This window comes from Chionomys nivalis, chromosome 5 (assembly GCF_950005125.1).
Source record: "Chionomys nivalis chromosome 5, mChiNiv1.1, whole genome shotgun sequence".
Taxonomy (NCBI): Eukaryota; Metazoa; Chordata; class Mammalia; order Rodentia; family Cricetidae; genus Chionomys; species Chionomys nivalis.
Window position 1 is genome coordinate 42,325,785 of NC_080090.1, and position 17,099 is coordinate 42,342,883.

Consider the following 17,099-nt stretch of genomic DNA (forward strand, 5'->3'; position numbering starts at 1 on the left):
TGCAAAATATTGGATGAGAATGAAGAGACGTGTGTGGGGAGCATTATTTTGGACTATGATTTGAGGGAACCAAATTCAAAAGGGCAGGTCAGTCATGGCAGCTAAGTGTGAGGCACGGAGTCTACTGTCAAGAGACAGAGAGCAGACAGGAAGTGGGCCTGGCTATCAAACTTTGCTCCTGATCTAACTTTCTCTACCGAGGCTCCATCTCCGAAAGGTTGCACAAGCTTTCAAAATAAACCGACATGGACATCTAGCTTCTTTTCTCCACCAAGCTCACACATGGCCTTCTTTTCAGCGCCATCTCGACGCTGGGATAAGGATGTGGGGGAGAAGGAACATGAGTGCGAACACCAGAGGCGGGCATTGCTAGGAGCGCCACAGAGACTGAAGACTGTGCGCACATAGGGGCTGGGGGTGGAGAACCAGCCACACGTGGGCATTCATACCGTTCAGATTTTTAAAATTTTATATTTACTATTGTGTGTGTGCATGATGATGGGGAGGCATGCCGGCCACAGCCAGCATGTGGCAGTCACATGACAATTTTGGGGAGTTGGTCCTCTCTTTCCATCTTTATGTAGGTTTGGGGGATGGAACTCACATCACCAGGCTTTTGCTACAGGTGTCAAGATCTGTTGAGCCATCTCACTAGGGCTGGCATTCACATCTTATTTAATATGACGTGTTACAGTATACAACATATGTAATGGCACACGGCAGCCTGGGCCAAAGTTCTAGACCATATGAAGTCAGAAGAATCGGCTCTTCCATCCCTGTTAGAAACTCATTTATTTGTTGATTTATGTAGCAACCATTTGCTAGCTGTGTACCAGTGCAGTACTAAGTGACGAGGAGTTCAGTTGTCTTCTCTCTCTCTGTCTGTCTCTGTCTCTTCCTCTCTCTCTCCTTTCTTTATGTAAGGTTTTACTCTAGCTCAGACTGGTCTGGAACTCACTATGTAACCCAGGCTGGCCTCTAACTCATGGGAATCCTCCTGACTCAGGTTTCCAGATGCATTGCATTACAGAAGTGAGCTACCATTTTAAATAAAAGTTTGTGTTGTCCCTTCTTTTACATCTAGACTATTCTTGGTGATCACATGAGCCTACAGACTTTAATCAAAAGATCATTCTTTTCTTTCTTTCTCTCAGGGTTTCTAATCTGTTCTCCATGTTAGGGATAGAACTGTCAGCCTTGGACAGGCTGAGCAAATGCTATACTACTGAGCTACAATTCCCAGTCGGTGGCTTTCTTTTTTCCTTTCTTACTTTCTTTTTCCTTTTTTGGGGGAGGGGGGAGGTTTGAGACATGGTTTCTCTGTGTAACAGTCCTGGCTGTCCTGGAACTCACTTTGTAGACCAGCCTGGCCTTGAATTCACAGAGGTCACCTACCTCTACCTCCCAAGTGCTGGGAGTAAAGACATGTGCTACCACCGCCTGACAGTCTGTGGTTTTTTGAGACAGGGTTTTGCCAACCAGACAAATTCATGATCCTTGTACCTCAATCTCCCAAGTGTTGGGACAAGTGTGTGTCACTATACCAACTCCAGCTTTCTAATCATTGGTCAATCCGAGCTAAGAGATGTTTCTTCCAAGGAGTAGAATCGATATTTCATAACCTCTTCTCATTAAGTATCTAAGAAGGATGGAGGCTCACCAGACAAGGGGCAGAGTCCCCACAGTGTGAAACTTTCTGCTTATATCTCGTCTTGTTACTCCCAGAAATTGTCCTACCACTCATCCAAAAAGATAAATAGTGACTCTACTTTCTCCTGAACTTTTCTGTGAGAAAATCAGAGGGATCCTTCAAACATTCCTGTTTGCCGGTTCTGCTTGGAAGCAAATCCAAATTAAAACTCAGAGACAAGAGATGTAGGAAGGATGGGTGAGTTCACGATGACAGGATGATATAACGGAACTGCAAACATGAGGACAGTGGAGAGGAGGAAATAAAACAGAGGGGGAAAGGAAGTTCTGCGGGAGGGGCAGGAGGGGAGAGCGGTTGGTCTAGGGATAAGCAATGGTGAACATTACAGTCTGGAAGGCTGGCTGGGGACAGAGGGCTGAGGAGGAGGAGGTCACATAGCCATTAGGAGAGCTGTGCTCTTGCTGCAGGGTGCAAAGCCATTGGCATTTTTGAGAAGAGAGAAACAATTCAACCTATGTTTTAGGGTTGCATTTTTCTTCTTTTCAGAGTGGCCTTCAGTTAAGTGTCTTTCTGCCTTTGTCTTCTGAGTACTGAGATCACAAAGCTGGTCCTGCCTCTCTGGCTGCCCTGCTTTAAGAACTTGTGTGTCTCTGTACCCCTCCGTGTGTGTGTGTGTGTGTGTGTGTGTGTGTGTGTGTGTGTGTCTGGCGAGAGCATGGGGAGTGGAAAAAAGACCAGGAGACTTCCACTGAGATTTCACAGTAGCTCAGACTGGGGAAATTAGCAGTAAGTAGGAAAATGGGAAGGCATAAGCATTTCTTGAGCGGGTTGTTTTGAGAATTTCATGTAAGAATTCAATGTATTTTCATCATATACTACTTTCTATCCCTCTCTAAATCCTCCTGTATCTCTGCCCATGGCCCTGTCTCAAATCTTAAATTTATGTCCTCCCATCCCTTGAAATACACACACACACACACACACTATTGAGTTCAGGTCACGCTGCCTATAAATATGTAGATGGTTGTAGAGCTGATCATTGTGGTGTGGGCAACCTTTCTTGTCCCCAAAGAAACCAAGCCTCCCTCAGACGGCCTTGACTTCTTGTAGCTCTTCCACCAGAGGGGCGGCCTTGTGAGTCCTCCCCATCTATACTGGCATTTTGACTGGTGTGCTTTTGTACAGGCAGCCACACTATTGACAGGCTATGGGGACCACATCCCCGCCACATCCGGAAGACATTATTTTGCTATAGTCCTCCATGTCCTCTGGCTCTTAAAACCTTTCTTCTGCCTCTTCATCTTCCTTAATGTTCTCTGAGTCTTGGGGTGTAGGGGTTGTGTTACAGATGTCACATTTTGTAATAGGCACCCACAGTTACAAAGCGCATAAATCTGGGCTTTGACTGGCTGTGGCTCTCTGGAATAACGTTCAACAGACATAGCAGACAACCGAATCTGCAGAATTCGCTAGTGAGTTGAATGCAGAGGATGAAGTTGACAAGGACCTGGAACACGCAAGTCCTCTGAGGACCAGGTTTTCCTCTTTGTTCGTAGTTATATTCCGACTTCCTAGACTCAAACTAGAACCTGGCACACAACAATTCATGTTTCTTAAATGGATGAAAAGCGCGAATCAGACTTGTATTCCTGTTTTGAATTTTGTAAAATATCCGTGAACACATCTGCAAATAGACAAAACCCTGCTGAAGCACAGTTTCAACAGTATGGCAGCGAAATCCCTCAATTGTTTCCACAGGATGGAAGGTGACATCACCGTATGTATCCCCATGCCCCGCTGCCAGTGACAGAACTACAAAGAAGCCTTGAAAATGGCTGGAGCAGAAGGTACTTTCTGATACAACGTCCAGTGTAAGGCAACAGCACACGCAGAAGCACAGGATACCAGAGGCGGGGGAACTTGAATGCCTGCTTAGCCTGTGGAAGTCCTGGGTCAAATCCCACATCAAAACAATTATTTTTTTGACGTTTCAAAACACAGGTACGGCTTTGCTTTCTGTATTCTTGAAACATAATCAGGAAAACGAAAATATGCAAAGATTTCCTGAGGGAAGATGAATTTTATCCACACTTAAGACAGTCTATGAAAGTGTTCTATTTGATCATATTCCAAATACGATGCATTTCTGTTAATACCCCGTACCACATCTAAGACATCGTGTGACAGATGTAAGTAGCCACATAAACAAGAAACCCAGGGCTCACCCATTTCGAACCCTCCAGGTATCCTCGAGCTGGCATTCCTGAAGACGCAGGTGCTGTCATTTTGTTCCTCTGTGGAGTTCCAGACCAGACACCACTAGCTGCTTTGGGCAGTTTTCAGAGAGGCGATTAATTCAAAGTCCGTTCTTGAAGAACGCATCTGGTGGACACATTTTCTGTTCCAGACACAGGCGATGGCTCTTGCCTTGCTCCAGTCTGTGGGGTCTTTTTGGCACTAGTTTCTTTAGGATGTCTGATCGACTCAGGACTTCTCATGCCCCAGGGTGGCCTATGACCGCTGGCAGGCTGGTCTCCCCACCTATGTATTGACTAGCATTGATCAAGTGACTTAGACTACATTGGGTCCGCTCTTCTCATAGGTGGGTATGGAGGTCTGTCATCAGCTGCTCTACCGAACAGGACTACTGCACAGTCTCAAAAGCTCCCAAGTCTCCCAACAGAAGTCAAAAGCAGGCCTAGAACTCAGTTGTTAGGAGAGGTTGGAGGTGTGTTTGTGTGTGTACTTTGGTAGTGGGGTGAGTTCGTGGAAGCTGAGTTTACAAAACATGAGCATTTTTTTTAAGCGGCTATTTTGGGCTACAATGACAGGGGAACCTGATGTTCCTCAGGCCACCCACAGCAAGGCTACTATTGTCCCACACCGGTCTCTCAGGCTCAGAGGCAGCCTCCCACTCGCTCTGACAGTGTTGCACCCTTCTTCCCCGCCCCCCCCCCCCCCCCCCCCAGGATCCCATGGTGGCAGCCTGAATTCCAGGACAGGACCAGGCACACCCGGAGCCTCCCTGCAGCAGCTATGGAGTAAACCGAGGCTTCACCCGGGCCCACGTGAAGTTTTCCCACCGCGGTGCAGGTGGGCCCTGCACGTGCACGAGTTGGTGGGTGCACGGTGTGTGGGGGGATTCTCCTTGCCCCTCCCCCCGCTCCGCTGCACAGCACCCTCCTGGGGAGCGCCGCCACCCCTTCGTCCGCGTGTCCCTTTAATGCGCGCGCTCGTCAAGGTCCTCGCGTCCCTCCCCGCCGTCGCCGTCCAGCCTCGATTTCCCTCCTTCCTTTTCCTTTCTCCTTCGCCCGCCGTTGCCTCCTCCCGCCCGGCCCGGGACTCAGCTGTCACTTTACTTTTGCGCGCGCACCTCACCGGCCCCTGCGCGGGCACGCGCCGACGGGGGCGGGGCGAAAGCGCGGCGCGGGCGCGCGGGCGCGCCGCCGCGAGGCCGACGTGGGGCTCGCGCCGTTTCGGGCTCTCGGGGCGGGCAGGGCGAGTGCGCGCCTGGGAGGGGGCGCGCGCGGACGGCCGGGTGGCGGCGGCGGCGGCGGCTCGCGGAGGCGGCGGCTTCACTCCGGGACTCGGCGTCGGAGCCGCGGCTGGAGCGCGGGCGGCGCCGCGAGGTGAGTGGGCGCGGGCGGGCGGGCGGGCGTGGCCGCGGCCCGAGCCTCGGCGGGGGGCGCACGGGGACCCCACGCGGCGAGGGGCAGCCCGGCGAGATCCCCGCCCCCGCCGCGGCCTCGGCTCGGGCTCGCGCCCGCGGCCCCGCAGGCCTCGCTGGCCCTGCGCGTGCCCGCCGGGGCCCGCGTGCCCCTCCCCCCTCCCGCAGAGTGTGGCCCTCCTCCGCCCTCCAGGACCCCTCCCCTCCCCGCCCGCGCCCGCCACAGCCGGGAACTAAGTCTCCGCAAAGTCCAGGATGGATGTCGCGGTGCAAAGTGCCCGGCTGTCCCGAGCTCTTCCCTAATTGCATAATTGCTGCACGAGGTGTCCGTGCGGGCGAAGACCCGCCCGGGAGCACCGGCTGGGTGTGTGCGTGATGCCCCGGGGTGGGGGGCGTCGCACTGGTCTTTTGTAATGCCTGGTGCTTGGCACAGTTTGGCTCCGAAGCCGGTTTTCCTCTGGCTTCTCTGCAGCCCCCACTGGCTTGATTGGAAACTGGATTTCCCCCTGCCTCCCCCCCCCCCTTTGCTCCTAATGTTTTGATCCATTTACCCTTTTCCAATTTTAATGATCATAAAGCCTGGCTTCTTGTGGCTCTTTTTCCACGACTAACCAGAAATGCCCTATCCATCTTCCCTAAAGGAAATTAAGGCCGCATTAGAGACATCATCACCCTGGGCTCGGTGGTTCTTGGACCCATTTGCTGGTTTGTAGGACTCTTTTACCCCAACCCTTGTATTGTGTAATTTTGAGGGTCTACGAAAGTATTTCCATTTTAAAGTACAAAAGGATGTGCTAGGACTTACCTCTGGTTACCTTACTGTTCAGAAAGATTTTTTAAAGCTCGTCTTAGTTTTAAATCCTTGGGTTTTGGAAAAGCACGCTGTGGAAATGTGATAATCGAATCTGAATCTTGGGAATCCAAATATTTGTCTTTAACTCAGGCAGCTGGGATGCTCCTGGGCGCTTTGCAGTTTCATATGTGGGCGACGATGAAGATGGAGTGTTTTCATATGTCATACCTTGAGCTGTTTCCCTAGGGAACGGCACACTTCCCCCCAATCAAGAGCTCCACTGTTGTTTTCTGCATAAATATCCTTTCAGTCATCTGAAAAGCTGGATAGCTCTACATGTTCGGCATATAATATAAAATATTTTACATTTTGGAAAAGTTTAGAAATCCCAAGTAGTTTTTCTACAAGATGCTGAATACAAGTTCACATTTTCCTGTCGTAGCAGCTTAAACGAGTACTTCCTTTTTCAAGTTTTTTTTTCTTTTATCATGACATCTCATGATTTGAGTAGTAATGTGGACTTGACTATTTTTAGTTTCAGCAGTGGGATTTGCTGCCAGATTCTTTTGTTTTTATGGAACAGGTGAATTTCATTCACCATGCTGGTAATTTACAGAGTCCAATCACCACATAGAACACCTAGTGAAGAAAGCTTAGAAAATCAGTGTGTTTGAATTCTTAAATGTAACATGTTTTTGGAAAATCCACCATATTATCTTATGTTTAGTTAGGAACTAAGGTTTACTTTGAGTCTGAAATGAAAATACCGCTTTAGGTATCTTAAGATCTTTGAAACTGTCATTGGAGGATATATTTGTGTGTAGAACCCTGGAATTTAACTTCCTTTAGGTTGGGTAATCGTATGGAATTAGCTCTTTAGGAATTAATTTTAAAGTGCCTGTAAAGATAATATTTAAAAGTTTATATTCAGGGACTTACTCATTTATACTTTAGAGAGACAGTTTTATACATATAGTTAATTGGAATGATCTATAGAATATTATCTTTCATAAAAATTCATTGTGCCTGCGTGTGCAATCACTTTGTCCCATATTTTTTTCTGTAATCAAGGATTCAGAAGACACTCAAACGACATTCCTTTATTTTTTGACTTCTGAAAAGGAGATGCGAAACCTTTATTTCTAAATGATTCAATAATGATTATCAGTGGCCTTGGGTGGATTTGTCTTTTGTAGGTCAAGCTTTGGATGAAATAAGGTATCTTAAAGCAAAAGTAGAAATAATTTTTTAAGTGTCAAACTGTAGAAATTATGCTTCTATTTAGACATTTAAATACTTTCTGTGGCGGTTTTGGATTTGGTGAGTGCTCTACCACTGAGCCACACCCCTGAGCCGTTCAGTAGTATTTTTAGTGGTTTCTCTTCTGGTATTCTGTAGTAGTTTATGAAATTTACGGCATTTTACATCATAGAGTATTGTATTCAGTAATTCCGTAGTTGGCACCTTATTAGGTGTATGTAAATGTCCATGAAGAATACTGAGCCGAAGCGTGTGCGACTGTATGGATAACTCCGTGCACAGCTGGGTACAGCTGTGACTTGACATAGCACTTGTAGCTGTGGCTTCAGTGTAAGGTAACTTTTTCTGTGGTTCCTGTGTTTGCTGGGTGATGGATTGCCTCAGGTTTAGGATACATAACACGATCTTTCACTGGTTCACATCTCTTAAAAGTTTGCCAGCAGCACCTTGCCCTGAGAGATCTAACCCCAAGAGCGCTGCCTTTTCTTTCCCCGTACATCTGCTCTGTCTAGCATGCTACAGTGCACATACTTACAAGGTTTTTAGCTTTTGGTATATTTTAACTCAAAGAAGCAAGCTGAAAAAAAGAATACAAATATTAAATCCAATAATAAGAACATTAAAGTCAAATAAAAAAATAGAAGAAAAACCAAGAAATATGCTCAGACTTTTAGAGCTAGACATGAAACACACTGACACCGAATTTCAGTGTTCTATTAAGTGACTTTATTGCTCATAAAAGGTGTCGTAGCCACAGAGAATGATGCTCTCCATTTCCAGAAGAGGGAGGAGAGCAGGCCCAGGTTCCCATGAGAGTTGAGAGCTATTGGGACAGGCTGTAAGGGACTGTTAGGGCTGAGGGTGGTGATGTTATGTGTTGTCTTTTGATGCTTCAACTCTGTGCATCCCGATTCTTCCGGTCCTTGGCTGTGCTTATTTGTCTTATACAGAGACGTTTGTCTTAGGAAACTCTGCTAGAGGCCTGTGTTGAAAAACCACCATGGTTTTGAGCAGACTCTGGGCCGAAGTGATGATGGTGAGAGCTGATCAGAGTTACTGGGGCATGCCTTTGGACTAGGAATGATCGTGATGGATTGCTTTAAGTGGGGCTTCTGGTTTTGGGTGCACTGAGGCATACTCTTGACCATATCAGGAGCAGGTTGAGTTCAAAGTTTTAATTTAAGAGTCTTTTTCAAGAAGAATTTAGATAAATCTCCTTCCACCCCTTTGTGTGTGTGTTGATGATGATGATGGTGTTGATGGTGAGGGTCTTAGTCACAGGCAGTCTCCTTTTTCAAAGACATGTCTGAGCCTTAGCTATATGATACCCAAAGTGATTACTGGTGGCTTGAGGCCCTGTAGAGTCTGGGCATGAGTTTTGTCAGTTCAGTTCTGGGTCTCTCCGCTTGTTGGGTCAGACAGGATGTAATAGCAAGGATCAAACTGGGGTGATTGCAATGGAATGAGATTGGAGGAGGGATATCCTTTTCGCTCCGTGCGTTCTTGTGTCTGTTATCCAGGTTATAACGGCTGCCTAGGTATCAGGGCATTGAGGAAATTGAGTTGGTAATCGGAGCTGCTCCAGGAGCATGAACTCAGAGCAAAGTGAATTTCCAACCTGGAGGGTGATTTCCTCCAGACTGAGGGGGAAAAAAAAAACAAATCCGTCAGTGTCTCAGTCCAGTCTCTATCTCTTGTGAAATGCGGTTGCTCAGTGGAGCTGGGTCAGTGCCCACACCCTCGTAAGCTTCAGTTCTTGTTTGGAATCATGTGGCCTCTGTTCTGTTATCACAAAGGTTACTTAAAACAATTTCCCAGCTTAGAGGATTTTAACCTTGGCTCAGCTCTGAGGATGTATCGATTGGCTGTGAGTGTGGCAGTGTCCTGTTTCTCAGCTCTGGGCCTCCTTGCAGTGACTTGCCGGGACACTTTGCAGGTCTCTTTACCCTGTCCAGACTTCGCATAGCTGAGCACAGAGTGAGCAGCACAGTGCCGGTGAAAATTAGACTCTCAATCCTTTTTTCTCTTGCTGCCTTTTAAAAAGATCTACTTACTTTTATTTTCTGTGTATGGGGTTTTGTTTGCTTGTATGTCTGTGTACCACATATGTACCTGGTGTCCAGGGAGGTCAGAGAGGGTGTCATATCTGCTGGAGCTGGAGTTACAGACCATTGTGAGCCACTGTGTGGGTGTTGGGAATGGAGCCCAGGTTCTCTGCAAGAGCAGCCAGTGCTCTTAACCTCTGAGCCATCTCTCGGGCCTCTTCTGGTGTGTCTTATGCCAGTGCTTTTGAGATGTAACTCACTTTATGAAATTAGTCTCCTCATTTTTTGTATATACTGGAGCTTGAACTCTGCTGATGTGCGCTCTGCCCAAACTATACCTCCACCATCTTAAAATGTACAATTTAGCTTGGGGGTTGAAGGTAGCTCAGTGGTGCTTGCCTCGCATGGTGAGACCTTGGCTTCAGTCTCCAGCGCCACAGAAGCAAAGCCGAACATGCTGAGGCTTTTCTACTCTGACCTCCACTTAAGTTAAGAACATTGCTATCACTTTCTATCCATTAAAAGTCACTTCTCTTCAGTCTGTCTCTGTCCCCATGCATTTACCTGTCTGGACATTTCTTACAAGAGAGCTTTGCAGTCTGTGGTCTTCCTGACTGGCTTCTCTCAGTGTAAAAGATTCAAGGTCTTCCCACTGAAGCATGCAGATCCCAGACTTCATTTGTCATGTGGCTGCACCACGCTTTACTATCAGTTAGAGAATGTTTGAATTATTTCCACTTTTTGTCTCGTGAATAAAATTTCTACCAATATTTGTGTCTAAATTTTGCATGAATTCGTAGAAGAAAAATGTGGGCCACCCCCAGAGTTACTTGTTTTCATACCTAGTTTGACTTCCTTCGCTTCTTAGGCTCGCTTCTCCCTGTCCTAGTCCCTCACACAGCAGAATAAAGGAGGCTTCATCCTTTGTTCCAGGATCTAAAATGTCCACGGAGGCACAGAGAGTGGACGACAGCCCAAGCACTAGTGGAGGGAGCTCCGATGGGGATCAGCGGGAGAGCGTCCAGCAAGAACCCGAGCGAGAGCAAGTTCAGCCCAAGAAGAAGGAGGGGAAGATATCCAGCAAGACGGCTGCCAGACTGTCCACCAGTGCCAAAAGGTGCCCTGCTCCTACCGGCTTTGTGTTTGCCCTCAAGTTAGAGCCCTAAACTCAGCTTTTCGCTTGCATTTAGTTACTTTTCTGGAATGAAGATCATAGAGTTTATATATTTCCCCCACTTTTATATAATTTTTATATGTGTTTTTAATTGTGAAAAACTTTTAAAAGCCAATTTAGAGTCACGGCATATTATAAAATCTGTACTTGTGGTGTACTGATATATTTCTATCTTAGAAAAACATGAGCAGGACATTATAAAAGTCTAATTTGATTTATGGTTATTTGATCTTGAATATATTTTTCCATTCTGTAACAGAATAGATATTAAGAATCTCTTGACTAGGGATGGGGAGTGGGGAGATGGCTCAGTGGGCTTGTTGCTGAGTCCAGATTCGTGTCACCCCTATAAAAACCGGGCATGGTGGGGCACATCTGTAACCACAGTGCTCTGAGTGGGGTGGTGGGGAGAGCGGAGGGAGTATGTGGAGGGGGCACAGGTGGGTGCTGTAACTCACTGGCTATCAAGCCTTGTCCAGTCAGTGAGTTTAGTGAAGAGATCCTGTCTCAACGACAGCAAAAAAAAAAAAAAAAAAAAACAAAACAAAAAAAACAACAACAAGTCAGGATGAACAAGGAGTGAAAGAGGAGATAACTGTTGTTGACCTCTGGCTTATCCATACGTACACATATGCACACACACATTCTCACCCTCACACATAACACTTGTGTACACATGTACACACATACACCACTATTGAAGTAATTGTTAGTGATAACCCTCCCAGTTGGTAAAGTCAGAAACGCTAGTGTTAATGCATCTTGATTTCATTACATTCGGTGGGGGCTGGTCTTGATGCCGGCTTCCTCTCTCCCTAGAGAATGGATAGATCTGGGAAGGAGATACTTGGATGATGCTCTATCGCTACTTCAACCTCTTACATCTCTTACAGTGATCGGCACGTCAGCGGGCTCAGAGGGAATCTGCTTTGATAGCATTGTATTATAGCCTGGTGCTTGGAAGATAATTTGAAAGGCAGATTATGTTCTGTGGACTCGTGCTTGCTTGTGATTTTATGTTCATTAATACCCTTTTAAAGAATAAAAATAGCAAGTAGGTGTTAGTTTAACTTTCTTCTCATCACATGTAACTTCAGGTTCAGGAAACACTCCTGAATGATGGCTTTATAAACCACAGGAAGATATGATTAGGGAATGCATTTCCTCCAAACCAGAGACTGTGTCCTTCTGAGTCCTACCCACAGGTCTGGGGTGAGCCTTTGTAGGCCCTCTGGCGAAAGTAATAGTGACTGGTTGGTAAGACGTCCAAGCTGAATAGATGCAGGGTATTCAACTGTCTGATATCCTACTGTGACGCTGTGATCCACAGATGTGTTAGGTCACCGTCATAGCTGTCCTGATGCATGCAGCCTGGGTACGCCTGCCTGAATAAGCCACTTTTTCCATGCCGGAATCTCTGACCACTGGTGAGGAATTTGTATAAAGGCAGAAAGCTCTCGATATTTACCCATTTAAACTGGAACACGCGAGGGCAGGAAAACGTTTCTGTTTCTCTTTGCTGTTATACCCTGTGTCCAGGGGTCTTAGCCGGGTGACTTTTCTCCCCCTAAGGTGGAGCGCAGACACCTGCTCCTGTAAGTGGGGCTAGGATGGGTGGATGAGAAAGGCCAGGAGTGGAACAATGTAGCATTTAGGTAAGAACTGAGTTGGAGTGTCTGGGTAAAACTGTTCAAATCCAGGTCTTACGCAGTTCCATTTAGAAACTCAAAGCCAGCCCCGAGCTGCTGACACTGAAGGTTTTCAGAGCTGCTTCCGGCAGGGGAGAGAGAGGATGAGACAGGTCTGTGGGGAGTAGTCCTGCTGGCCTGTCCTCTCCTCCCCTATGACAGGCAGGGGAGAGAGAGGACGAGACAGATGTGTGGGGAGTAGTCCTGCTGGCCTGTCCTCTGCTCCCCTATGACTGTTGATCACTGGAGATTTTTCGTTTCTCTGGTTGGGGGTATCCCTACAAAAAATCCTCAGGACAAAGCCTGCCTTTGAAGGAAAGTATATTGTTTAGTGTGGAACCATTTACCACTGTGTTTTAGAAAGCACACCCTAATGGTTTCATGAATCAATTATGGATGAAAGGCCCTCTCCCCCCCTTTTTTTGTTTTTGGAGTCAGGTTTTCTCTGGCTATCCTGGCTGTAGGCTTTGTAGACCAGGCTGGCCTCAAACTCAAAGATCTGACTGCCTTGCCTCCCAAATGATGGAACTAAAGGCGTGTGTGAAAGACCCTCTTTAAATAGGGGATAAAACCAACTTTAGAGATGGTTTTTTGTGCCTCATCCTGGTTGCCATCCAATAGGAAATAACGTTAATGCTCCTATATAGTAAGTGTGTATAAAGTGAAGTATGCGAAGCCATTTTACATGTAAAAATGCTGCTTGGTTGCTAAATTGTTTATATGAAAAAGTAAGGTTTGTTTTTAAGGTTCTAAAAATGTGGGAAAATGGAGAATCACGGAGGGGAAGGGGGCCTCCTCACACCCACGCACTGACCCTGTGCCTAGGCTGGTCAGCTCACTCTCTTCTTGCTGTTTTAAAGCTTTGGGCTTGTTTCAGAATTGAGTCTTTTCTTTGGTCCTGGGGTTTCACTGAGGACCTAAAACAAAATTTTAATTTGTATTTTTTTTTTTTTAAAAAAAATGAGTCACTATTTATGTGAAAGTCTTCCTGAGCGCAATAATCCTGTGAGATCAGAGGCAGCCGCCGCAAAGCTTGTACCCAGGAGACATGATCTGCTTGGAGCCCAGGGTCTAGTACTTCGTAGCTCTCTGCCTTGGACACAGCTTAGGGTCTCTATCTAGTCATACTTTCCCTTGCTTCAGGATGGGGATGTGCTTGAGATAGACCCAGACTGTGTAGCCCAGGCTGGCCTTGAACCTGAGATCCTCTTGCCCCTGTCCCAAGGGCTGGGGTTCAGGTATGCTACCATGCCCAGCTCACTCAGTTTTCTCTTTTGCAAAATTAAGATAATGGTGCCCTTCTCAGAGAGCTGCCATGAGTTCGTATTTTGCTTATAGTAAACTCTTGAAAATAGTTCCTGTCAGCGAGACTGCATGCCAGTTACTGTCTGCGAGGATATTTTTCAGTTCCATTTGGTGCAAGTGTTGGCACAGTGATGCCGCTGTTCATCTCGAGGACTTAGTGTTGGCATTCTAGGGCTACTCGATGTTGTAATTAACCTATTTTGTAGTAACTCAGGTAAAGTGCTTTTCACTTAGGGGCTCAGTTACTAAGTGAATTGTAATGCTAGAGTTTTAAGATTAATAATTACTGTAATAAATCTACTATAATTGTAGAATTAATGTGTTGTAGAAATGTTTCCTTAAAATATCTCATTCTTGAGGTATCACAGAATAGGGTTCTACACATTTAAGTGTTGAAACAGCAGCCCGAACGGTTTTTAGCATCCAGAGGGAAGGTTACATCTATGACCCATTCCTCTTTGAGGACGGTTTTATCTTAGTGTGTCCCTATCAGAGCTGCTTCTCCTGAAGTGTCTGTGCTGCTCTGTGATATTTGCAAATATGTAGTTGGACAGTTATATGATGTCCAGAATGACAAATGTATACAATTTTGATTAAATTACTAGTCAGTTCCATAAAGCATCTATTTTGAGTCCTCATTGAATTGACTCTGCCTTGTTCACATTGGTATTTCAATAAATATGAATTTTTAAATCAGATTTATTTCAGATTAGTTTGCTCAGAGTTGACGTTGTATTGTTACTGGACTTTTGAGTGTAGTGCCATTCTAGAAGGCATATTAGGTTTTCAGCTTCACACTTTTGTTAGGCTTGAAAGGTGGATTTCAGTGTGTTCCAGTGTGATCTTTTGTTCTATGATGGACTCTTCAAAGTTTGCTTATAATGACTGTGTTTCCTTGATGTGCACATTTTAAAGCTTTTCCATGTTTTGTAATCGGCAGGCATTTTACAGTTGATGCACACTGAATTGATGATGTGTCCTAGGTTAGCGGTCTCTTAAAATGACAGGTCCCTGGTACTTCTTAGCATTCAAAATTAAATTCTAGGCTTATGTGCAATGGCAGTTGTTTTATTCTAGAGACTGTTTCGTCACTAAAAGTATAAAAATACAATTAGTGTGATGCTTTCTTGAGAACAAGCTGTCTGTGGCAGGAAATGAGGAGTGAGGATGTGTCTGTCTTAAGGCATGCAGTCTGGGGGGTATAAAGCCTAGATGTAGGGGCTGGAAAGATGGCTCAGCAGTTATAGAGCCAACAGCTCTTCTGAGGACCCCAGTTCCATCCCCAGCACCCACATCAGACCACTCACAACCACCTATAACTCCAGTGTCAGGGGAGCTGACATCTTCACCTGGCCTCCTTGGGAGTCTGCACACACACAGCTTACACATATCTGGACATACACAGAAATAAAAATAAAATTATAAAAAAGGTCCTGCCCCTCATTGGGAGACAGAGAGAGGTGGATGGGTCTCTGTCAGTGCAAGGCCACCTAGGGTGACGCAGTGAGAGTCTGAAAGGAAGGGAGAGAGCTTGCAGGCATGATGACATGTCTGTGCTGCTGAGGCTCCCTCCCTGTCTGTCAGCGCAGTATTCTTGCTGTGCTGAGCCCTGGGTGAGTGAGGGAACTTCCTCTAACCCAGATTTCTGTGCGCGTGTCGTACATGCCTACTGCTCCAGTTTCCTGAAGTGTATTCACAGAGCCCCCATCCGTCTAACTTTGGTTCCTCAGGTGAGTCTGAATGAATTATGACTGTTAACCACCCCCTTCCTATATCTTCTTTAAAAAAAAGAAAAAGCAGCCAATAGCCTCACAGATTGACAGCGTGGTCTGCTCATACCCTCCTGGACACAGCATCATGTCAGTTACGTCAGATAAACTGGCAAACAGGTGAACTTGGCTTCTGGCTCTCTAGAAAAGAGTGTGCACTTGCTAGCTTGCCTATTAGAATCTTGGGTTATAGCATATCGGATGATGGGAATTGGAAACACAGCCGGTTATCTTGTTGGCTTATGGCTAAGACAGTTGTTAAAAGTAACCTTTTAGTTTGCCTTAATCTTTAGTTTGTCTCAATCTTTCTTGCTTATGTGGAGTAACCGGCCTTAGTTTCCTTCCTGTAAATGAAGGTGGATAGAGCAATACTAGAGAATTCTGTGTGATTTGTTTAATTCACTCTTCGTGACCTCAGATCATCACATGAAAGGTACCCTTTAAGGGTGAAGTACTGACACTTTCTCGTTGTGTCTCACCCCAGGACAGGATGTGAAATAACTCTCCCTTACTCCTTATTTAAGACAGAGAAACTTAGTAGAGTCCACAATCACAGTTTTTGGAGATTGAATTGAATTGCTGTCATTTAATATAGCAGGGCACCTTGCAATTGTTTAAATAGCAATTCTTTGTATAATCCTTTCTGTCCAGAGAAACAGCCATTCTTAGGTAACGGTAGCTCAAAAATACATTGTAATATATTGGCTTATTGCTTAGAGTTGTCAAATTTATCAGGAAATTACTTTTGTATTGAATAATATATGGTCCCATGGATGCTGGGATCTTTTGGGGGAATTCTCTGACAGGAAATTAGAATTTTTGTCAAATTCTTTTGTTTTTTTAAATTGGCTTTTTGAAAATCCCAATAAAGTTCTTTTAGGTTAAAATAGTTTTCGGCTGGGTGTGTCTGGTACACACCTGTAATCTTAGCACTTCGGAGTTTGAGCTCAAATCGCCCAGGCTGCATAGCTATACTGGGTCTCAAAATCAGGATTCTTTCGTTGTTTAAAGGTGCTCTTTGAATGCTTGCTTCTTGTTTCCTTTTTCTAATTTTAGAAACAGTTGATAGAAGTCACTTGTGGGCTGCAGAGATAGCTTAGAGGTTCAGGGCATGAACTGTTCCTGAAGAGAATCGAAGTTCCATTCCCAGCACCCACATGAAGCAGCTAACAGCTGTCTGTCACTCTAGCGCCAAGGGATTGGATGCTACCGTCTAATCTGTGTCTGCACTCATGTGCGTGGGTTTACAAAGATAAACATGCTATACCTAATTAAAAACAAAAGAGAAGTCACATTTGAAAAAGTCACACATCTCTCAAGCAAATAGCCCAAGGTAGGGAGTTCTTTTCTTAATAGGAAGCAGTAATATTTTTGCCCCCGCTTCTTCGAGATAGCCCCCACAGTTTTGATTATTTTTAAGTTTATTTTTATTTTATGTGTATGGGTAACTGGTCTGCGTGTCTGTTGGTGTATCACATGCATTGCCTAGTGCTTGCTAGAGGAGGCTCGCAGAGGCCATCGGATCCCCGCAATGGAGTCATGGGCAGTTGTGAGCTTTGTGTGATTGCTGGGAAGCAAACCCAGGCTCCTCTGGAAAAACTAGTACTTTTAGTCTCTGAGCTGTCTCTCCAGTCCTACACGTGACAGTTTTTGAAGAAACCTTGTAGATATCTCTGGTTTTAACCCTTCTTTTAAATTAGCAAATTCTACCTTTTGACATCTTGCTCTGAAATACTAGTATTTAGTT

The 17,099-nt window shown here is 45.6% G+C and overlaps 1 protein-coding gene across 1 annotated transcript in view; it reads left to right on the forward strand.

Moving 5' to 3' along the window:
• Positions 1-5,085: 5,085 nt before the first annotated feature.
• Positions 5,086-17,099, forward strand: part of LOC130875021 (ubiquitin-conjugating enzyme E2 E2) — a 276,620-nt gene continuing 264,606 nt past the window's right edge. Inside the window, exons 1-2 of the mRNA XM_057770639.1 lie at positions 5,086-5,280; positions 10,350-10,533. Of these exons, the coding sequence (XP_057626622.1) occupies positions 10,358-10,533 (176 nt within the window). The 5' untranslated portion in view covers positions 5,086-5,280; positions 10,350-10,357. The remainder of the gene's footprint in view (positions 5,281-10,349; positions 10,534-17,099) is intronic.